Raw genomic sequence first — 23,417 nt, 5'->3', positions numbered from 1 at the left:
TAACAACTTAGCATTGATAGCATATGTAAACAAGCAGAAGAAAACTAGTAAAGACTCTTTGTCTCCCTGCTTTTTAGCTGTTTTTTGTTTCTATTTTATATTTTATTGTACTGTGTCTTGAAATGTTGTAGTTATTGTTTTTGATCGGCTCATCTTTTAGTCTTTCTACTCGCATTATGAGTAGTTCATACACCCCCGTACAGTATTATAATATTCTGTGTTTTTTCATATACTTACTATTACCAGTGAGTTTTGTACCTTCAGATGATTTCTTGTTGCTCATTAACATCCTTTCCTTTCAGGCTGAAGAATTCCCTTGAGCATTTCTTGTAGGACAGGTCTGGTGTTGATGAAATCCTGCAGCTTTTGTTTGGGAAAATCTATTTCCTCTTCATGTTTGATGGATATTTTCTCCAGAGATTACTATTCTGGTATAAAGTTTTTCTATTTTTATTTTTTCCTTCAGGACTTGGTCATGCCAGTCTTACCTGGCGTGAGATTGTAAGGGTTCCACTGAAAAGCCTGCTGCCAGATGTGTTGGAACTCCATTGCATGTTATTTGTTTCTTTTCTCTTGCTGCTTTTAGGATCCTTTCTTTATTCTTTACTTTCAGGAGCGTAATTACTAAATGCCTTGAGGCAGTCTTGTTTGCGTTAAATCTGCTTGATGTTCTGTAACCTTCTTGTTCTTGAATAGTGATGTATTTCTCTAGGTTGGGGATGTTGTCTGCTATTACTCCTTTGAATAAACTTTCTACACCTGTGTCTCTGTTTACTTTCTCTAAGGCCAGTAACTCATAGAGATGCCCTTTGAGGCTATTTACTAAATCTTGTAGGTGTGCTTCATTCTTCTTCTTTTCTTTCTTTCTTTCTTTCTTTCTTTCTTTCTTTCTTTCTTTCTTTCTTTCTTTCTTTCTTTCTTTCTTTCTTTCTTTCTTTCTTTGTTTTCTTTCTTTTTTTTTTTTTTTTTTGAGACAGAGTCTTGCTCTGCTGCCCAGGCTGGAATGCAGTGGCATGATCTCAGCTTGCTGCAGCCTCTGCCTCCTGGGTTCAAGGAATTCTCAACCTCAGCCTCCCGAGTACCTGGGACTGCAGGCAAACGCCACCATGCCTGGCTAATTTTTTTGTATTTTTATTAGGGACTGCGTTTTGCCATGTTGCCCAGGCTGGTCTTGAACTCCAGAGCTCAGGCAGTCTGCCCGCCTTGGCCTCCCAAAGTGCTAGGATTACAGGTATGAGCCACCGTGCCCAGCCTCTTTTTCTTTTTTGTTTCCTTTGACTGTGTGTTTTCAAATAGCCTGTCTTCAAGCTCACTAATTCTTTCTTTTGCTTGATCGAGTCTGCTTTTAAGATACTCTGATCCATTCTTCATTATGTCAATTGCATTTTTCAGCTCCAGAATTTCCTTTTGATTCTTTCTAATTATTTCCATTTTGTAGTTAAATTCATCTGAAAGATTCTGAATTCCTTCTCTATGTTCTCTTGAATTTCTTCAAGTTTCCTCAAAACAGCTATTTTGAATTTTCTGTCCTGAAGGATTACATATCTCTGCCTCTCTGTGATTGGCCCCTGGTGCTTTATTTAGTTCATTTTGGGAGGTCATGTTTTCCTGGATGCTCTCGATGCTTGTGGATTCTCATTAGTGTCCAGTCATTAAAGAATTAGATGTTTATTATAGTCTTCACCATCTAGTACATCTTGTTTTTACTCATCCTCTTTGGGAATGCTTTCCAGGTATTTGAAAGGACAGGGGTGTTGTGATCTAAGTTGTATCTGCATTAAGGGCACCCCAAGTCCAACATCATTGAAGTTCTTACAGACTTGTAGAGGTACCACCTTGGTGGTCTTGAATAAAATCTGGAAGAATTCTTTCTATTGCCAGGCAGAGACTCTTGTTCTCTTCCCTTTTTCCCAAACAGTCTCTTTCTCTGTGCTGGACTGCCTGGAGCTGAGGGATGGGTAACACAAGGACCTCTGTGGCCACTACCACTGGCACTGTGCTGGGTCACCTGAAGTCAGCATGGCACTGGGTCTTGCCCAAGGCCCACTGTAACCACTACCTGGCTACTTCTCAGGGCCTAGGACTCTACATAATCAGCAGATGGTGAAGCCAGCCAGGCTTGTATCCTTCCATTCAGAGAGGCGAGTTCTCCTGAGCCCTAGTAGGTTTCAGAGATGCTGTCTGGGAGCCATGGCCTGGTTTGTAAACCTTAGGAATCTGCCTGGTCCTCTGTTCTGCTGCAGCTAAGCTGGCACCGAAACCACAAGACAAAGTCTTTCCCACTCTCTCCTCCCCTTCTCCCAGGCAGGAGAGCCTCTGCCTATGACTGCCAGCATCATAGGCCCATAGGAAGTATTGCCAATGTTCACTTAAGGCCCAAGGACTTTTCAGTCAGCTTGTGGTGAATGCTTCCAGACCTGCAACTCACCCTTTCTGGCAGTGGGCTCCTTTCTGGCCCAGGATAGGTCCAGAAATTTCATCTAAGAGCCAAGGCCTGAAATTGAGGACCCCAAGTCTGTTTGGTGCTCTTCTCTACTGTGGCAGAGCTGGTACCTAAGCTGGTACCTTTATTTTTCCCCTCTACTTTTTTCAAGCAGGAGTCTCTCCCCATAGCCACCATAGCTGGGAATGTGGTAGGTCACACCGGAAGCCAGCATGTTTCATAGTCTCACTGAAGGCCCACAACATGTTCTACCTGGTTACCACTGCTGATTATTCAAGGCTGAAAGGCCCTTTAGTCAGCAGGTGCTGAATCCCACCAGGAGTGGATCCTTCCCTTCATGTCAGCTGGTTCCCATCTGGCCCAGGGTTTGTCTAGAAATGTTGTCCAGAAGTTAGGGCCTGGAGTGGGGGCCTCACGACTCTGATTGGTGCACTGTTCTACTTTGGCAGAGCTGGTGTCCACGTTGCAAAACAAAGTCTTCTTTACTGTTTTCTCTCCTCTTAAGTTGAAGGAAGGAGTCTCTTTTGGAGCTGTGAGCTGTGAGCTGTGCTGCCTGGGGTTGGCAGAGGGGTGATGCAGGCATTCCCTTAGCCACCCCAGCTGGTGTCTTACTAGGTCATGTGTCCCCTGACTCTGCTGGCTCTGATCCCAGCACAGCTTTTAGACTTTCCTATAAGCTTCAGTCCTGTGGCCTAGAATACCTTTTGTTTATTGAGGACCCCCGAGCTCTTTAGCCTTCTGTGGTAAGGCTTGCTGAACTCAAGTTCTGGCTTCTGAGATGAGGAATCCCGCTTTGACTACAGCCAGTCTAAATGCACCCTCTGTGGACATTGGCTGAGTTCTGCCTGGTGTTGGCAGCACCAAGTTCCAATGTAAAGTCCCACAATTGCTGCACTCTCCCTCTCCCAAACATACAGATTCTTTCTAGTTGGCTGCTGCTGGGGGATGGGGGAAGGGTGGTGTCAGAAATTCAGGGACCTCTCCTACCCACTTCAGTTTGTTTTTCTGCAATATGAAGTTAAAACCAGGTATTGTGATCACTCACCTGATTTTTGGTTCTTGTGAAAGTGCTTTTTTATGTAGATGTCATATTTGGTGTTCTGACAGGGAGGATGATTGGTGGAGGCTTCTGTTTGGCCATCTTGCTCTGCCTTCCAAGGCCTAGACTGGTACATTTGTTAAACAATGGGTGAACCAAGATTGGCACATGATTACTACCCAAAGTCTATAATTTATCTTAGGGTACATGCTTGATATTGTAACTTCTGTGGGTTTTGACATATGTATAATGACATGCATCTGGCATATAGTATCATACAGATTGGTTTCAATGTCCAAAAATCTCTGGGATCCACCTATTATCTCTCCATTCCCCTGCCCCCAAACCCTGGCAGCTATTGATTTTTTTTTTTTTTTTTTCTTAGATGGAGTTTCACTCGGTCGCCCAGGTTGGAGTGCAGTGGCACAATCTTGGCTCACTGCAACCTCCGCCTCCTGGTTCAAGTGATTCTCCTGCCTCAGCCTCCTGAGTAGCTGGGATTACAGGCATACACCACCATGCGTGGCTAATTTTTTGTGTGTGTTTTTTTTTAATAGAGTCGGGTTTCACCATGTGGGCCAGGCTGGTCTGGAACTCCTGACCTCAAGTGATCCGCCCATGTCGGCCTCCCAAAGTGCTGGGATTAGAGGCATGAGCCTATTGATCTTTTCACTGTATTCCATAGTTTTTCTTTCTCTTCTTTTTTTTTTTTTTTTTTTTTGAGACGGAGTCTGGCTTTGTCGCCCAGGCTGGAGTGCAGTGGCCGGATCTCAGCTCACTGTAAGCTCCACCTCCCGGGTTTATGCCATTCCCCTGCCTCAGCCTCCCGAGTAGCTGGGACTACAGGCGCCCGCCACGTCGCCTGGCTAGTTTTTTGTATTTTTTTTAGTAGAGACGGGGTTTCAACGTGTTAGCCAGGATGGTCTTGATCTCCTGACCTCGTGATCTGCGCATCTTGGCCTCCCAAAGTGCTGGGATTACAGGCTTGAGCCACTGCGCCCGGCCTGCTTTCCCTTCAACATGTATTTATAGAGCACCTACTATGTTCCAATCAGTTTGTAGACCTTGGGGATTAAATATTAAATAAGAAGGCAGTGACCTTTGGAGCAAGATATAGGCCTGGCAGCTACCCTGAATTTTAATAAATACCACTAGTTTACTAGGCAATCTAGAAGGAGGCCCCTGTCCCAGATTTGGGAGTTAAGGAAAGACTTCATGTAAAAAGTAAGATCTTTATCAAAGCCTGAAGAAAGAGGTGGTGTCAACAAGGTAAGGGGATAAAGGAATAGCAACTAAGATTTTCTAGGCAGAGAGAACAGCCTAGGCAAAGGCCAAGAGGATAGAGATAGAATGCACACTTAGGAGCTAAAAGGAGTTCAATAGCGATGGTAGGAAGAACAAATGATTGGAAGATTTTAAGAGGTAGGGGGATATGAAGAGCAATGAAGCTAGAGAAGGGGAGAAGGTCCCTAACTGTGAGTCTTCTTGTAAACCGTATCGAAGACTTAGAATTTAAATCTAGAGGTCAGAGTGTTTCTTATAGATTTTTTTCTTAAATTAAGCTTTTTATTTAGAGATAATTATAGTTTGACATAGAGTTGAAAGAAGTAATTCAGAGAGACTGGGCACACTGCCTCACACCTGTAATCCCAGCATTTTGGGAGGCTGAGGCAGAAGGATTGCTTTGAGTCTAGGAGTTCAGGACCAGCCTGGGCAACATAGTGAGCCCCTGTGTATTAGTCAGTTTTCATGCTGCTGATGAAGACATACCTGAGACTAGGTAATGTACAAAAGAAAGAGGTTTATTAGACTTACAGTTCCACGTGACTGGGGAGGCCTCACAATCATGGTGGAAGGTGAAAGGCAAAAAGGCATGTCTTAAGTGGTGACAGACAAGAGAAGAGTTTGTGCAGGGAAACTCCCATTTTTAAAACCATCAAATCTCCTGAAACTTATACACTATCAAGAGAACAGCACAAGAAAGATCCGCCCTCATGAATCAGTTATCTCCCACTGGGTCCCTCTCACAACACGTGGGAATTATGGCAGCTACAAGATGAGATTTAGATGGGGACACAGAGCCAAACCATATCGTTTTGTCTTTACAAAAAAAAAGATTATACGGAGCCAAACCATATCGCTTTGTCTTTATTAAAAAAAAAAAGATTATATATATATATATAATCTCTCTGCCTAGAAAATAAATAAATATATATATATATATATGCCAGGTGTGGTGGTACACACCTTTAGTCCCAGCTACTCGGAAGACTGAGGTGGAAGGATTGCTTGAGCCCAGGAGGGCAAGGCTGTAGTGAGCCATGATTGTGCCACTGCATTCCAGCCTGGGTGACAGAGCAAGATCCTGTCTCAAAAGACAAAAAAAGTGATAAATTATATTTTCATTCTTCATTCAAAGTCTTTTTTTTCTTTAGTATCCTAGCCTAAATCTTTTTTTTTTTTTTTTTTTTTTTTTTTTTTTTTTGGCTCTGAGCTCCTTGCTAATTTGCTAGGCTAGATTAGGCAAACAGAAATCAGCACCCTGAATTATTTTCTACTCTTATCTTAAAGAAGTTTATGGTTTGTGAATGTATGTGAGAGAATTTTGTAAAGCAAGAAGTTGGTAGCTTTAAATAATTCTGGACTTAATATTGATCTGCAGCATTTAGAATTTTTGATTTAAAATATTGTTGATACAGTATGAATGCTTGTTGGAATATGAATTCTACTTCAAGGTGTTAGATGATATATTTGCAGAGATACATAGACTCTGCCCTGAAAGTGTAGACTCTGTTGGGTCAAATAGACTTTTTGACATAATTTCATTTCATTGAGGTAAGTGCAGGGATAGAGATATTAGGGCATTTTTGGAAGAGAAAGGGGGCACTTACCTTACTAGGAGAGGAGGAGTATTGGAGAAGCCATACTTGAACTGACTCTTGAATGGTGAATAGCAATTAATCTGACGAAGGTGATGATAAGACATTTCAGAACATTTAGAACAGCACGAACAGAGGCACATAGAAGCATCATATTGGGATTGCTAGTCGGGAAATTACAAACAGGTTAGTGCTGTTTGAGTCTGTCCAGTGCGGGAGGCAGGAAGTTATAAAATAGACACTGAAAGATAAGCCAGGACCTGTTGCGTTGAGCTTGAACTTGGTGCTCAGTGGTTCTCAAACACATCCAGTCCAGTGTTTCTTTTTTTTATAGTAAATATTTTCTAATGCTCCTTGATGATCCTTAAAAGGAACTCTTTTAATTATAATTCAATATAATAAAATTAACACACAATTTGTTTCTTTTTTTTTTTTTTTGAGACTGAATCTTGCTCTGTCGCCCAGGCTGGAGTGCAGTGGCGCAATCTCGGCTCACTGCAAGCTCCGCCTCCGGGGTTCACGCCATTCTTCTGCCTCAGCCTCCCGAGTAGCTGGGACTACAGGCACCCGCCACCATGCCCGGCTAATTTTTTGTATTTTTAGTAAGACGGGGTTTCGCTTTGTTAGCCAGGATGGTCTCAATCCCCTGACCTTGTGATTTGCCCTCCTCGGACTCCCAAAGTGCTGGGATTACAGGTGTGAGCCACCGCGCCCGGCCAACACATAGTTTCTAATATGATGTCATAAATGTAACACAAAGGAAAAGTATAAGAAATCTAAAACAACATAATTTGAAATATATATTTTAAAATATAAATGTTTAAGCATTATATCATTAGAACATGTAATGAATTAATCAGATGCTTGTATCTGTACATAGAATTACTGTGAATGCACAGCAAGAAATGCAGGTATATAAAATATGTTGTATTGGTAGGTAAGATATTTTAAATGGTATTGTCACTGGTAATGAGATTTTTCAAAATACTTAATATCCTGTTTGTTAAGTTCCAACCAAGTCAAAGTACAAGTTGTATTAATTGCATTCCTGGAAAATTTGGTGTTTATTAAAACCGTGAAAAATACTTTTTTTTTTTTGAGACGGAGTCTCGCTCTGTCGCCCAGGCTGGAGTGCAGTGGCGCGATCTCGGCTCACTGCAAGCTCCGCCTCGCGGGTTCACGCCATTCTCCTGCCTCAGCCTCCCGAGTAGCTGGGACTACAGGCGCCCACAACCGCGCCCGTCTAATTTTTTGTATTTTTAGTAGAGACGGGGTTTCACCGTGGTCTCGATCTCCTGACTTTGTGATCCGCCCGCCTCGGCCTCCCAAAGTGCTGGGATTACAGGCGTGAGCCACCGCGCCCGGCGATGGTTACAACTTTTACAGAAAGCTTGCCAACTCCTATTTCTTGGGCATCGAAGGATGCCGAGCATCCGTAGCTCCTGCTCACTTAATGCCAACAGCACTCCCTCCAATTACTGTGAAACCAAATGTAGCCTCCACCATTTCTCAGGTGCCTTTGGGAGGTTAATACTACCTGGTTGAGAACCACTGTTCTGTTTTATCAGTTTTCAAATTTTTATTCCTCTGTGACACATTTAACATGTGCATGATAGTAATACATGCATGATATAGTTCCCTGCAGAGTTCCTGTGTTTGTCATTTTCTTTTTTTCTTCCATTCAAGTAAACAGTTAAAATGAGGGAGGTAATTGTTTAATATAAGGATACTTTGAAAACCCTCTGATTTATACTTATAAAAATCTTTACAAACTTCAATACTTGTACTACTACTACTGCTAACTATATTATGTACAACTTATCTTATACCTCCTAGGAGAGTGCTTCACATCATCCTGCCCGACCACCACTGAAGCAAGTAATGGGCAGCCATGGAATAACTTTAAACAAGCAAGTGCCAGCATCCTATATTTATATTTTAGATATATCACTTTGATGGTGGTATAGAACATAGACTGGAGGGGGTCCACACTTAGTTTAGGTTCAAGATAGTGAGTGCTTCTACCAGCTAGTAGGGACAAACCAGAGGGGACATATTATTAGATAATTATTTCAGATGTAACAATCAGTAGAACTTGACAATGGAAAGTTACAGGCATTTGTTTTTCTTTTTCTTTTTTCTTTTCAAACTCATTTTACTGCCAGCATTTGTTTTTAACACTTCGTTGCCTGCCAGAATCACTTTGGAAACTTTTAAACAATACCAATGCCTAGGCTTCGCTCTGTAATTCCTAGAAATCAGAATTTCTGGGAAAATAGCTGGGCACTGATATTTTAAAATTGTACTTCAGGATTCTAATGTGCAGCCAGTGTTGAAAACCACTGATTGAAGATGTAGAAGAGAGAAAAGAATAAAGGATGAGTACCAGGCTGTCAGCTTAGGCTGCCAGTAGATGGAAGTGGTGTGCTGTGAACAGTATCTGTTTTATGGTGGCTATTCAAGCATTTCTTAAATGAAAATTGATGACTTTGAACCCAAACCAAAATCAGTTTCTCATTTAATTTTTAATTGTTCTAAATTTGGATGAATTGACCCTAGTTCAAGATATTACTGACTGGAACCCAACCAAAATAACTGTTGTCACAGATGAAATTATATCAGAATGGATACCTCTTGATATTATTTGAGAAGAAGAATGATACAAATTACCTGAGTTGTGACATAACATTGTGAAGCAAGGTGCCAGTGGAAATAATTTTACTTAATTATAAGTATATTATACAAAATAATACTTTTTTTTCTTTCTTTTCTTTTTTTTTGAGGTGGAGTCTCGCTGTGTCCCCCAGGCTAAAGTGCAGTGGCGCAATCTTGGCTCACTGCAACCTCCACCTCCTGGGTTCAAATGATTCTCCTGCATCAGCCTCCCGAGTAGCTGGGATTATAGGCATCTGCCACCACACCCGGCTAATTTTTGTATTGTTAGTGGAGATGGGGTTTCTCCATGTTGGACAGGCTGGTCTTGAACTTCTGACCTCAGGTGACCTGCCCACCTCAGCCTCCCAAAGTGCTGGATTACAGGTGTGAGCCACCATGCCCAGCCTGTATTTGTATTGATTGGCATAGCCAGAGGTTTGGGGTCCTGCTTTCTGGTAAATAGGCAAATATTCAGTAAATGTTTATTGAATTGTAATGTGAAATATCTTTAATGTACCAGAAAGTTGTAATATTTACCATACAATTTTTTATATTAATGAAGAAATGAAAGATATATTGTTTTTCTTTCAGCTCCAGTCTCACTTGCTCTACCTGTATTCTACCTTGTGTTGTCTACCTTTACATTCTTCTGTTCCCACTGCCACCACCCTCTTTTAGTCAGGACTCTTGGTTCCAAATGATAGGAATACAGCTCAAACTACCTTGAATACTCGATGGAATATTGGGTTGTCTGTAGGAAGGATGCCGAGATAGCATTATAGAATTGCAGGAAGGCCTGCAGGAACCAGGCTCTTGGGAACTGTAAAACAGGGGTATCACCCCATTAAAATCCACTCTCATCTCTCCTTGGCTTCATTCTATTTTCTTGCAGACGTGCTTTTGCCAAAAGGTTCAAGAAAATGCTGTCTGTAACCCCAGCCTCATGTCCTTCTTATACTATGACCCAAAAAGACAAGACCATTTCTCCTGCCCTAAATTGGGAAATTCATTTAGACCAGTCAGTGTGCCCAGAGAAAGGAGGACATTGTGATCTGTCTGGTTTGGGGCTTATGCCAGTCCCCATGGCCACTAGCAGATAGGGGCATAGCAAAGAAGAGGCAAGGGGAAGCTTACTCTTGGGACTAAGTTATTAACTGCTGCTGTCCTCCCCTAGGCTCCATTGCCCTAGCCCTCTGATAATCTCCCACTTCAGTCCAACTACTTACTGTTATCAGATTCAGTTTAGAAAAAAAATTTTTAATTAAAAACATTTTTAAAAGAGAGACAGGGTTTTGCTGTGTTTTCCAGGCTGGTTTCAACCTCCAGGGCTTAAACAATCCTCCTGCTTCAGCCTCTGGAGTAGCTGGGACTGCAGGCACGTGATACCACACCTGGCCAAATTCGGCATTCTAAACCACACATTGCATCATGATTTTCCAGTTACCTAGCCCTTAGTGGCCCCTCATTGTGTATATATAACAATGTCTAAACTTGATACACTTTAATCCGGCTGCAGACTGCCTTCTCTATCTTATCTCTCAGTTTTTCTATTCACTGTTGGCTCTCTAAGTTCTGATAACATTTACATGTTCCTCACTCAAACATCTAAACCTTAATTAAAAATTTGTGGTAATACTCTTCAAATCATTGATCTCTCAGGATCTCTGAAGGCCAGCAACTGAAGCATTGTAGCTACTCATTAGGGACTGGCATCTCTGTATCATTGTTGGCAGAATGTACCAGTTTACATTTTTTTCAGTGGTGGTGATACCGAGTCTACTTCTCTATGTAGTCACTTGTGACAACTAATCAGAGGGAAACCTGGCTTAACAGTTGAGGCTTTGTCCCTGCACTTATCTCATGGTGCTTTCAGAAAAATCAGTTGGCTGCTTGAAGCTTCAGTTTCCTTTTCTATAAGTTGAGAGTGAAGAGCACTATAATACTATTATCTACCCCATTGCCTTTGAAAATTGATTATGAGGGTCAAGTGTAGTAATACAGACATACCTCGGAAATACCATGGGTTTGCTTCCAGGTGGCCACAATAAAGTGAATAATGCAATTAAGCGAGTCACATGAATTTTTTTGTTTCCTAGTGCATTAAAGTTGTGTTTATGCTGTACCATACCATATTATACTACACTATATTAAGTGTATAATAGCACTGTGTCTTTAAAAGCAATATACATTCCTTAGTTAAGGGATACTTTATTACTGTTGAAGAGGCCAAAGTGAGAGGATTACTTGAGCCCGGGAGTTTGAGGCTACAAGTGAGCTATGATTGTGCCCCTGCACTCCAGCCTGGGTAACAGAGACCCCATCTCTCCCCGCAAAAAAACCTAAAAACTTTATTGCTAAAAAATGCTAATGATTACCTGAGCCTTCAGCAAGTCATATTCTTTTTGCTGGTGGAGGGTCTTGCCTTGGTATCTTGTTTTTGTTTTCTAAATATGTGTATGTGTGTGTGTGTGTGTGTGTGTGTGTGTGTGTCAGAAGTGGGATTTGAATTGCCTTGATGTCAGTGGCTGCTTATTGATAGAGTGATGATTGCTGAAAGTTGGGGTGGCTGTGGCAGTTTCTTAAATAACACAACAATGAGGTTGTTGCATCTGTGGATTCTCCCTTTCATGAAAGATTTCTCTGTATCATGTGATGCTGTTTGATAGCATTTTACCCACAGTAGAACCTTTTTCAAATTGGAGTCAGTCCTCTCCAACCCTGCCGCTGCTTTATCAACTAAGTTTCTGTAATGTTCTAAGTCCTTTGTTGTCACTGCAGCAATGTTCACAGCATCTTTACTAGGACTATATACCAAGAAACCACTTTGTTTACTCCTCCATAACGAGTAACTTCTTATCCATTCAAGTTTGATCATAAGATTGCAACAATTCAATCACATCTTCAGATTTCATTTCGAATTCTGGTTCTCTTGCTATTTTCACCACATATGCAGTTACTTCCTCCACTGAAGTCTTGGACTCCTCAAAGTCATCCATGAGGAATGGAATCAACTTCCTCCAAACTCGTGTTAACGTTGATATTTTGACATTCTTCTATGAATCATGAATGTTGTTAGTGGCATATAGAATGGTGAATCCTTTCCTGAAGGTTTTCAGTTTATTCTGCCTGGATCCATTAGAGTAATCACTGTCTATGGCAGCTATAGCCTTACAAAATGTATTTCTTTCTTTTTCTTTTTCTTTTTAGACAGGGTCTTGCTGTGTCGCCCAGGCAGGAGTGCAATGGTGCCATCTTGGCTTATTCAGCCTTGACCGCCTGTGCTCACATGATCCTCCCACCTCAGTCTCCTAAGTAGCTGGGACCACAGATGTGTACCACCCCGCCCGGCTAATTTTTTTGTATTTTTTGTAAAAACATGGTCTCGCCATGTTGCCCAGAATGGTCTCAAACTCCCAGGCTCAAGCAATCTGCCCACCTCGGCCTCCCAAGTGCTGAGATTATAGGCTTGAGCCACTATGCCTGGTCACAAAATGTATTTCTTTAAAAAAAAAAAAAAAAAAAAAAGGCCTTGATGGTCAGAATTACTTCTTGATCCATGGACTGAAGAATGAATGCCGTGTTAGCAGTCATGAAAATAACATCTCCTTGTACGTCTCCATCAGAGCGCTTGAGTGACTACGTGCATTGTTTGTGAGTAGTAATATTTTGAATCTTTTTTTCTGAGCAGTAGTTTCCTTAAAATATTAAGCCCACTGTGAGTATTTTAAATTCAGCTGAATATTTTAAATTCAGCAAGCCATGCTGTAAACAGATGTGCTGTTTAGGCTTTGTTGTTCCATTTACAGAGCATGGGCAGAGTAGATTTAACATCATTCTTAAGGGCCCTAGAGTTTTCTGAATGATAAATGACCATTGGCTTCAACTTCAAGTCACCAGCTGCATTGGCCTCTAACAAGAGAGTCAGCCTGTCTTTGAGGCTAGGCATTGACTTCTCTCTAGCTGTGAAAGTCCTACTTTATGAGAACTCACAAACAAAAAATAAAGTCCTAGATGGTATCTTTTTCCAATATACAGCTGTTTCATCTATATTGAAAATCTTTTGTTTAGTGTAACTACCTTCATCAAATAGCTAGATCTTCTGGATAACTCGCTGCAGCTCCTACATCAGCACTTGCTGCTTCATCTTGTACTTTTGTGTTAATGGAGACAACTTCTTTCTTTAAACCTCATGAACCAACCTTGCTTCAAACTTTTCTTCTGTAAGCTTTCTCACCTCTCTCAACCTACATATAATTAAAGAAAGTTAGGGCCTTGCCCTCGATTAGGTTTTGGCTTATGGGAAGGTTGTGGCTGGTTTGATCTTTTGTCCAGACCACCAAAACCTTCTCCATATCAGCAAGAAGGCTGTTGTGCTTGCTTGCTTTTTTTTTTTTTTTTTTTTTTTTTTGAGACAGAGTCTCACACTGTCCTCCAGACTGAGGCTGGAGTGCAGTTGTGCAAACTCGGCTCACTGCAGCCTCTGCCTCCTGGGTTCATGCATTTCTCCTGCCTCAGCCTCCCGAGTAGCTGGGATTACAGGTGTGCACCACTACGCCCAGCTAATTTTTGTATTTTTAGTAGAGACAGGGTTTCACCATGTTGTCTAGGCTGGCTTCAGACTCCTGACCTCAAGTGATCTGCCCAATTCGGCCTCCCAAAGTGCCAGGATTACAGGCGTGAACCTGTACTGCGCCTGGCTCTGTTTTGCTTTCTTGTCATTTGTGTGTGCACTGGAGTAGCACTTTTAATTTCTTTCAAGAACTTCTCCTTGGCGTTCACAACTTGGCTAGCTGTCTGGCACAGGAGGCCTAGCTTTCAGCCTATCTTGGCTTCCTTTCTAAGCTTAAACATTTCTAGCTTTTGATTTAAAATGAGATACGTTTGACTCTTTCTTTTGAATATTTAGAGGCCATTGTAGGGTTATTAATTGGCCTAAATTCAATATTGTGTGTCTCAGGTCATAGGGAGGCTTGCAGAGAGGGAAAGAGAAGGAACGGCCAGTGGTTGGAGCAGTCAGAACACAAGACATTTATCAGGTTATCTGTCTTCTATGGGCATGGTTCATGGTGCCCTGAAAGAATTCCAATAGTAACATTGAAGATCTTTGATCACAGATCACCATAACAGATATAAATAGTGAAAAAGTTTGAAATATGAGAATTTTCAAAATGTGACACAGAGACACAAGGTGAGCATATACTATTTGAAAAATGGCACCAATAGACTTCCTTAGTATAGGGTTGCCGCAGACCTTCAATTTGTAAAAAATGCAGTATCTGTGAAGTATAATAAAGTGAAGTTCAATAAAGTGATGCACAATAAAATGAAGTACGCCTGTAGATGTGAAAATGCTATGGTATGCTAAAGAGTACTGTGCAAATTTAAGGCATGTTACTATGCTTGAGCTTATATTTAGTTACTGTGTTTTCTTGGATACTAGAATAGAGAATCCAGATTCAATGGCAATTAACTTTTGAAAATTTATGGGAAAGTATAAAGTAGTAAATAATTTCACAGTAGTATTATTGTGAATGAGCTGTTTGGCTGAAGATGGACTTCAAAGCTAAGATAATACATTCACTTAATAATTTACTTAGTGCATCATATGGATAAGGCATTATACAGTTGAAGTATATCAAACCAAGCCTGGCTATAAGGCACTGTGAAATTATGTAAGATTTTTATTAGACAACCAATTAATTTAATTCTTTTGTTTTATTGTTATTATTATTTTAGAGACAGGGTCTTGCTCTGTTGCTCAGGCTGGACTTGAACTTCTGGGCTCCAGCTGTCCTTCTGCCTCAGCTTCCCAAGTAGCTGGGACTACAGGCACACACCACCACACCTGGCTTGTTTTATTACTTCAAAAAAATTTTCGTTTTATCTCCCCACCATAGAACTGGATATTTAAAAATTATATTCTAGTTATTGATACCGAATTGAGTGACATGGAATTTTTAACAGTAGCTTTTCTGATATTTGATGTTTCCAAATGGAGTATTTTTGCTATAAAGAGCTTATTCTCATTACTGTCTACCCCCTCCCCTACCCACTTTTTTTTTTTTTTTTTTTCAGTGCAGTCTTGCTGTATCGCCCAGGCTGGAGTGGAGTGGTGTGATCTGAGCTCACTGCTACCTCTGCCTCCTGGGTTCAAGCAATTCTTCTGTCTCAGCCTCCCGAGTAGCTGGGACTACAGGTGTGTGCGACCACACCCGGCCAATTTTGTAATTTTAGTAGAAAAATGGGGTTTCACCATTTTGGCCAGGCTGGTCTCAAATTTCTGACCTCAAGTGATCTGCCCACCTCAGCCTCACAAAGTGCTGGGATTATAGGTGTGAGCCACCGTACCTGGCCTCCTTACTGTCCCGTGATGACCTTTTATGAAAGTTTATTTCAGTGACTTTTTTTTTTTTTTTGAGACAGTGTCTCTCTCTGTCACCCAGACTGGAGTGCAGTGGTGCAATTTTGGCTCACTGCAGTCTCCACCTCCTGGTTCGAGCGATTCTTGTGCCTCAGCCTCCTGAGTAGCTGAGATTACAGGCATGCACCACCATGCCTGGCTAATTTTTGTAGTTTTAGTAGGGATGGAGTTTCACCATGTTGGCCAGTTTGGTCTCTTAACTCCTAACCTCAAGTGATCTCGCCTCTGCCTTCCAAAGTGCTGAGATTACAGGCGTGAGCCACTGTGTCTGGCCTGTTTCAGTGATTTAAGAGTCACTCAAAATATGATCTGTAGTTAAGAAGCTATCCTTTTTAGTTACCTACTAAATTCAAATTATTTGCTTTTTCTGTCATCTTTATAGTCTATTGCGTCTGCAGACATGGATTTCAACCAGCTGGAAGCATTCTTGACTGCTCAAACCAAAAAGCAAGGTGGGATCACATCTGACCAAGCTGCTGTCATTTCCAAATTCTGGAAGAGCCACAAGACAAAAATCCGTGAGAGCCTCATGAACCAGAGCCGCTGGAATAGCGGGCTTCGGGGCCTGAGCTGGAGAGTTGATGGCAAGTCTCAGTCAAGGCATTCAGCTCAAATACACACGCCTGTTGCCATTATAGAGCTGGAATTAGGCAAATATGGACAGGTGAGTTAAACTTAAGTCAATTTTCCTTTGTAAACTATATTTTTCATTACATGTTAGCTTGTTCATTCAGATTGATTTTATGCAATAACAGCAATAGGAAAAGACACTGTTTCCTAGAATCCTTTTTTCAGAGGTAGAATCATCTGAAAATTTGGATACTCTTACTTGTGGACAGAGTCTGGAAACTAGCCTCAGGTCCTGGCAGCTGTCTCAGAAGAACCGAATGGGCTAATAACGTGATTGCTCAGAAGCTGACCACTACTGCATTTGGTTAGATCTCAGAATCCTTGGCATTTGGTTAGAATTTCCAAGGCAATAATAGATATAATAAATAAAGACCAAGAATTCGGATTAGGCAGCACAATCTCATCCAGTCATCTTTAATAATCAGTCAGGGATAGGAGGCAGTGTATCTTAATTTACATTAATACATTGTTCCTAAAGACCCCTAAATGTGCTATCTCTGTCCTTGAGGTCACAAATAATTCTCAATTTAAACTTATGTACAGTGCTTTTTTCCCCAACAGTTTCAGTAGTCATTATGGCAGATAATTTTAATGTCTATATGGTTTTTCTTGAAGTCGTTCACTTTGCGTTCCAGATGACTGCCAGCTCAGACTTTTAATGATCTGGTTTATGTCTTTTGGTGGAAAAAAAATAAATTGGTAATTAGGAAGGGAAAACCCAGGTCACTGAATTAGCTAATCACATTTATTTTCAGATAAATAAGTAAGTGCTTCTATTATATCCTACAATAGAAATTTATTTCTTCTTAATGATGAGAGTATTTTTGAGCTGTCAGATTTTCTCACATATTTTCTTTTATAGTTTCTTTAGATTTTTAGTGTTTGCAGTTGTGTACTGACTTTAATTTTAATTTAAAAGATAATTCAGGGCTGGGCACGATGGCTCATGCCTGTAATCCCAGCACTTTGGGAGGCCGAGGTGAGCGGATCACCTGAGGTCAGGAGTCCGAGGCCAAGCTGACCAACATGGAGAAACCCCGTCTCTACTAAAAATACAAAATTAGCTGGTCATGGTGGCACATGCCTGTAATCCCAGCTACTCGGGAGGCTGAGGCACGAGAATCGCTTGAATCCGGGAGGCAGAGGTTGTGGTGAGCTGGAGATCATGCCATTGCACTTCAGTCTGGGCAATACGAGCGAAACTCTGTCTCCAAAAAAAAATTTTTTTAAATAATAAAAGATAATTCGGCCCGGGCGCAGTGGCTCACGCCTGTAATCCCAACACTTTGGGAGGCCAAGGTGGGTGGATCACCTGAGATCAGGACTTTGAGACCAGCCTGGCCAACATGGTGAAACCTTGTCTCTACTAAAAATACAAAAATTAGCCAGACATTGTGGCAGGCGCCTATAATCCCAGCTACTTGGGAGGCTGAGGCAGGAGAATCGCTTGAATCCGGGAGGCGGAGGTTGCAGTCAGCTGAGATCGAGCCACTGCACTCCAGCCTGGGCGACAAGAGCGAGATTCCACTTACAAAGAAAAAAAAAAGATAATTCATTAAAACATTTTCACCGGGTGCAGTGGCTCATGTCTGTAATCCCAGCACTTTGGAAGGCCAAGGCAGGTGGATCACTTGAGGTCAGGAGTTCAAGACCAGACTGGCCAACATGATAAAACCCCATCTCTCCTACTAAAAATACAAAAACAAAACAACAACAACAAAACAAAACAACAACAACAAAAATTGCTGGGCATGGTGGCAGGCACCAGTAATCCCAGTTACTCAGGAGGCTGAGGCAGGAGAATTGGCTTCAGCCTGGGAGGTGGAGGTTGCAGTGAGCAGAGATCACGTCACTGCACTCCAGCCTGGGGGGGAGACCCTGCTGCAAAAAAAGAAAAATTTTAAATTTGGAGTACCTTTTTATGCTACTTGTACTTGTTGACTAGTTTGTCTGATCCTAAAGTGAGTTCTGTTTCTGGGCTTGGTGGCTCACGCCTGTAATCCCAGCACTTTGGGAGGCTGAGGCAAGTGGATCATCTGAGGCAAGGAGATCGAGACCAGTCTGGCCAACATGGGGAAACCACATCTCTACTAAAAATACAAAAATTAGCTGGACATGGTGGCAGACACCTGTAATCCCAGCTACTCAGGGGGCTAAGGCAGGAAAATCACTTGAACCCAGGAGGCAGAGGTTGCTGTCAACCGAGATGGCACCACTGCACTCCAGTCTGGGTAACAGTGAGACTGTCTCAAAAAAAAAAAAAAAAAAAAAAAACCCGGCTTGGCGCGGTGGCTCACGGCTCTAATCCCAGCACTTTGGGAGGCCGAGGCGGGTGGATCACGAGATCTGTAGATCAAGACCATTCTGGCTAACCCGGTGAAACCCCGTCTCTACTAAAAACACAAAAAATTAGCCGGGCGTGGTGGCGGGCGCCTGTAGTCCCAGCTACTCGGGAGGCTGAGGCAGGAGAATGGTGTGAACCCAGGAGGTGGAGTTTTCAGTGAGCCGAGATCGTGCCACTGCACTCCAGCTTGGGCGACAGAGCGAGACCCTGTCTCAAAAAAAAAAAAACACTCATCTGTTCTCTTAACCATTATGTTATGTGACAGATATTTTTATACACACACACACACAAATCCAACAGATTAGAAAAGTATAATAAGTACACTTGGATATCTAAGTTTTACCAGCCATTTATATCGGCTATTTAGTTTTTATCCTGCCAGTAGTGCTTATTTCATTTTGTCTATATTTAACATTTGGGAAGGAATATGAAAACATATCTATTTTAAGACTCCTAGAAAGCTATGATATTATTTCATTAATACTATCATAGGTTTTTAGGTTACAGGTTGCTTATGTCTGTAATCCCAGCACTTTGGGAAGCTGAGGCAGGCAGATCACTTGAGGTCAGGAGTTTGAGACCAGCCTGGCCAACATGGTGAAACCCTGTCTCTACTAAAAATACAAAAAATTAGCCGAGCGTGGTGGTGTGTGTCTGTAGTTCCAGCTATTCAGGAGGCTGGGGCACGAGAATCACTTGAGCCTGGAAGGCAGAGGTTGCAGCAAGCTGAGATCGGATCACTTCACTTTAGCCTTGGTTACAGAGACTGTGTCTTGGGAAAAAAAAAAAAAGAAGAAGAAAGTGTAGCAATGATTGTATACATATGTCAAAACTTATAAAATTGTATACTTTATTATGTGCAGTTTATTGTATATCACATACTTCAAAGTAGTAAAGAAATGGTCACAATGAAAATGATTGATATTGCACTTCAGCCCATAAAATCCTTTTTTTTTGTTTTTTGAGACGGAGTCTCACTCTGTCGCCCAGGCTGGAGTGCAGTGGCTCAATCTGGGCTCACTGCAAGCTCCGCCATCTGAGTTCAAGCAGTTCTCCTGCCTCAGCCTCCCGAGTAGCTGGGATTACAGGCGCCTGCCACCACGCCTGGCTTATTTTTTGTATTTTTTGTATTTTTTTTTTTTTTGAGACGGAGTCTCGCTCTGTCTCCCGGGCTGGAGTTGCAGTGGCCGGATCTCAGCTCACTGCAAGCTCCGCCTCCCGGGTTCACGCCATTCTCCTGCCTCAGCCTCCCGAGTAGCTGGGACTACAGGCGCTGCCACCTCGCCTGGCTAGTTTTTTGTATTTTTTAGTAGAGACGGGGTTTCACCATGTTCACCAGGTTGGTCTCGATCTCCTGACCTCGTGATCCACCCGTCTCGGCCTCCCAAAGTGCTGGGATTACAGGCTTGAGCCACCGCGCCCGGCCTATTTTTTGTATTTTTAGTAGAGATGGCGGTTTCACCATCTTGGCCAGGCTGGTCTTGAACTCCTGACCTCATGATCCACCCGCCTCGGCCTCCCAAAGTGCTGGGATTACAGGCGTGAGCCACTGCACCCGGCCTATAAAATCCTTTTTAATACAAATACATGAAGTCAAGAAAAGTTGTAAAGAATAAAGTAAACAATAATAGAACCTAGACTGGCAGTAAAATATACCGCCCACATCCTACAGGAAATGTTTTTGTGAGAACTGGATCCTTGGTTAGTACTTAGGCCAGCTTCTAGATTAGTGTTATTTATGAAATACTCCACTAAATCAAGTGCCCAATTTTTAGAACACCTATAGGCGCCCACATCAAAGTTGTTTTCACACTGCTGACATTGGATGAGCTTGTGAGAGAATTAACGATCCTAGGATATCAAGAAGTTGCTTCCAAGAAGGGTGGCCCGTTTTTTGTTGAACTCTGGTGTGTGTGTATGTCTATTTGTGTCACCCAGGACAACTAAAGTGTTGTCTTCAGTATATGTCATTTTAAAGCAGTAGTTCTCAGCCATGGTCACACATAAGAATCACATTCAGAGCTTTAAACATTTTGATGCTCAGGCCTTACCCCGACCAATTACATAAGAATCTGTGGGGGTGGAACATAGGTAACGTTATTCTTTAAAGCTCCCCAGAAGATTTCAGTATCCAGGGTTGAGAACCACTGTGTTAAAGGTAGCTGAAATAATTGAATTTGATGTGTTAATAGAACTTGGTGTCATATTTTTATGTCAAGAAGTCAATATATGTTGGCATATTGCTTCTACTTGACGTAATTTGTAGAGTGCTTGGAATTATTTATTCAGGAACTAGTGAAGGTGGATTTCTTTCGTTTCCCTCACTCCCCATTTAAATTTCTCTCTCCTGTTCAGTTTGTCTGTATTACTTTCCTTTGGTCTAAAAAGTACATTTGAAAATCGGCAGCCAAGTACATACATAACCTTGTTTTCTAAACCACAGTATATATTGCAGTATCCTTTGATATATGAGGAAGCCAAAGTAATAGAGAAATAACTAAGGCAGTATACCTTAATTGAAATCTGCAAAACTAGAGAAAATGAGTAGGAACTAGTGATGCAATTACTTTGCTTGTAGTGAATTTTTTTCCAACAGAAGTAAAAATTTTGCAAAAATAAAACATGATTCAATTGTAAAAACATGCAGAAAGCTTTAAGGTGAATATTTTATATCCAAAAGATGAACATCAAGTGCTTTGCTTATGAGACTGAAATCCTGTCGTATTTGGCCATAAATCACTGTGAGATCTGAGCCATGAGGACTATTGGAATCAGGCATATGTCTTTAGAAATGTTTTATATTTGCTCACCTAACACCTTTGTTGTGTTTTCCTTTCCTGGAACTTCAGTAGAAATTATAATAGAAGTGTTTTTCTTTTTTTAAACACTAACTGGGGAGAAGGGATGGTAATTTATACCGTTAGTGGAGTCTCATTTATGCTTATTTCTTCTTTTTTGGCTTAAATTTGGGTATTTTATGAAGATGTGTTTTCTTTTATGACTTCTTGTCCTTCAAGGCCAAAGGGACATTTTGTGAGGAAACATTTAGACTCAGTCTCAGTACTGAACCATTTAGTACTAAATTGTTCTTGCACATACATTTTAAGATGCGTGCATGTGGAGATCCCAAAATATTAAGCTCTTTTCAGTATTGTTTTTTAATGTATTTATTAATGGCAAATGTTCTTGCCTTTTCTCAAGTAAGGTTTAGTTCAAGTACTTCTCTAGTTTTGGGTTGAGTTTTCAGCAGACCTATAGAGGAAGACAGATTTTTATATTTTCTGATCTAGTTGTTTTTTCTAACCAACTCATGTTCACTCCTGTCATTTATAAGCAATTAGATGAGGGGGATATGCACTGATCATACATTACAGAATCAAAATAGGCTGGACTCTATATTAAAAACCCAGCAATTTTGTCTGAAACATAGATAAACCTCTAATCTCAAGGGAAGGTATTCGTTTATTTTTAATTTATAAATTTCTTTTGAAATAAATACAATAATGCTCTGCATAATGACATTTCAGTTACTGATGGATCACATACAGGATAGTGGTCCCATAAGATGATAATGCTGTATTTTAAAGGTACCTTTTCTATATTTAGATATGTTTAGTTACACAAATATAATACTTATCATTGTGTTGCAGTCGCCTACAGTATTCAGTACAGTAATGCCCTGTACAGGTTTATAGCCTAGAAGCAATAGGCTATACCATATAGTCCAGGTGTATAGCAGGCTACACCATCTAGGTTTGTGTATGTACACTCTATCATGTTCAGACAATAAATCACCTAATGGCACATTTCTCAGAATGTATCCTCATCGTTAAGCTACACATAACTATACACTGATCTCCTTTTGTAATTCTAGCTAGTAAATAAGGAGTAAATCTGCTAAAACCTATAATTAATAATCTGTTTATGTCTGGGCAGAGTGGCTCACACTTGTAATACCAGCACTTTGAGAGGTTGAGGGAGGCAGATTACTTGAGCCCAGGAGTTTGAGACCAGCTTGGTCAACATGGCGAGACCCCCTCTCTACAAAAAACATGAAAATTAGCCAGACATGATAGTGCACGTCTGTAATCCAAGCTACTCGGTAGAGTGGGGATACCTTGTACCCAGGAGGTCGAGACTGCAGTGAACTGTGATTGCGCCAATACCCTCCAGCCTGGGTGACAGAGAGTGAGACCCTGTCTCTAAATGAATGAATGAATGAGTGAATGAATGAATGAATAAATAAATAAAATCAGTTTATACTGAGCTTGATCAGGTACCATTGTAGCTTTACAAGCCTGAGGAACATCCACAGCTATCTGCTTTGTGTCATAGGGGAAGCAGCAAAGTTGCGTGCGCATGCACACACAATCTTTCTCTCATACAAACACACATATATATTTGTTTATAACTGTGTATGTGTGTAAATACATGGAGAGATTTGTAAGGGTAGGATATAGGGATTAAGCAAAATGCCATTTTATTTTATCAACATTCAGTCACCATTTTGAGATCATGTTGTCTTACTCCAAATAGCTACCAAGGGGAACAGATATCGTGTTTGGTTATATAAGCTGTAATGCAAGCAATACAAATTTGTTTCTGATAATTCTTGTATTTAAGGTTGATTTTTACTTTTAATAATGTACTAAAGGATAGCCTCCAAAGAAATTAGTGAAACTAGTTTTCTGATAGACAGTCAACTATTATTTGTCAGTAGGGATTGGTAAAATGTAACAGCTTGAAGATACTTAAATCAGTTTAGAATACATTTTTTGTTTGTTTGTTTGTTTGTTTACTTACTTACAGAGTCTCCCTCTGTTGCCCAGACTGGAGTGCAGCGGCAAACTCTTGGCTCACTGCAACCTCCGCCTCCTGTGCTCAAGCGATTCTCCGGCCTCAGCCTCCCAAGTAGCTGGCACTACAGGCATGCACCACCACACCTGGCTAATTTTTGCATTTTTAGTAGAGGCAACACTTTACCATGTTGACCAGGCTCATCTCGA

General features: G+C 41.2%; 1 protein-coding gene across 4 annotated transcripts in view; it reads left to right on the top strand.

The window, feature by feature from the left end:
- Positions 1-23,417, top strand: part of COMMD1 (copper metabolism domain containing 1) — a 239,766-nt gene that overhangs the window by 101,031 nt on the left and 115,318 nt on the right. For 2 of the 4 annotated variants that reach the window (XM_028832450.2, XM_028832447.2), the window contains exon 2: positions 15,820-16,101. In XM_028832450.2, the coding sequence (XP_028688283.1) occupies positions 15,838-16,101 (264 nt within the window). In that variant the 5' untranslated portion in view covers positions 15,820-15,837. Of the gene's footprint in view, positions 1-11,891; positions 12,668-15,091; positions 15,213-15,819; positions 16,102-23,417 lie in introns of those variants that run through there. The other 2 variants (XM_077959511.1, XM_028832451.2) reach the window with 2 other exon arrangements.

The sequence above is a fragment of the Macaca mulatta genome, chromosome 13, assembly GCF_049350105.2.
Source record: "Macaca mulatta isolate MMU2019108-1 chromosome 13, T2T-MMU8v2.0, whole genome shotgun sequence".
Lineage (NCBI taxonomy): Eukaryota > Metazoa > Chordata > Mammalia > Primates > Cercopithecidae > Macaca > Macaca mulatta.
Note: the sequence above shows the minus strand (reverse complement) of the source record. Positions and strands in the feature narration are given on the sequence as shown.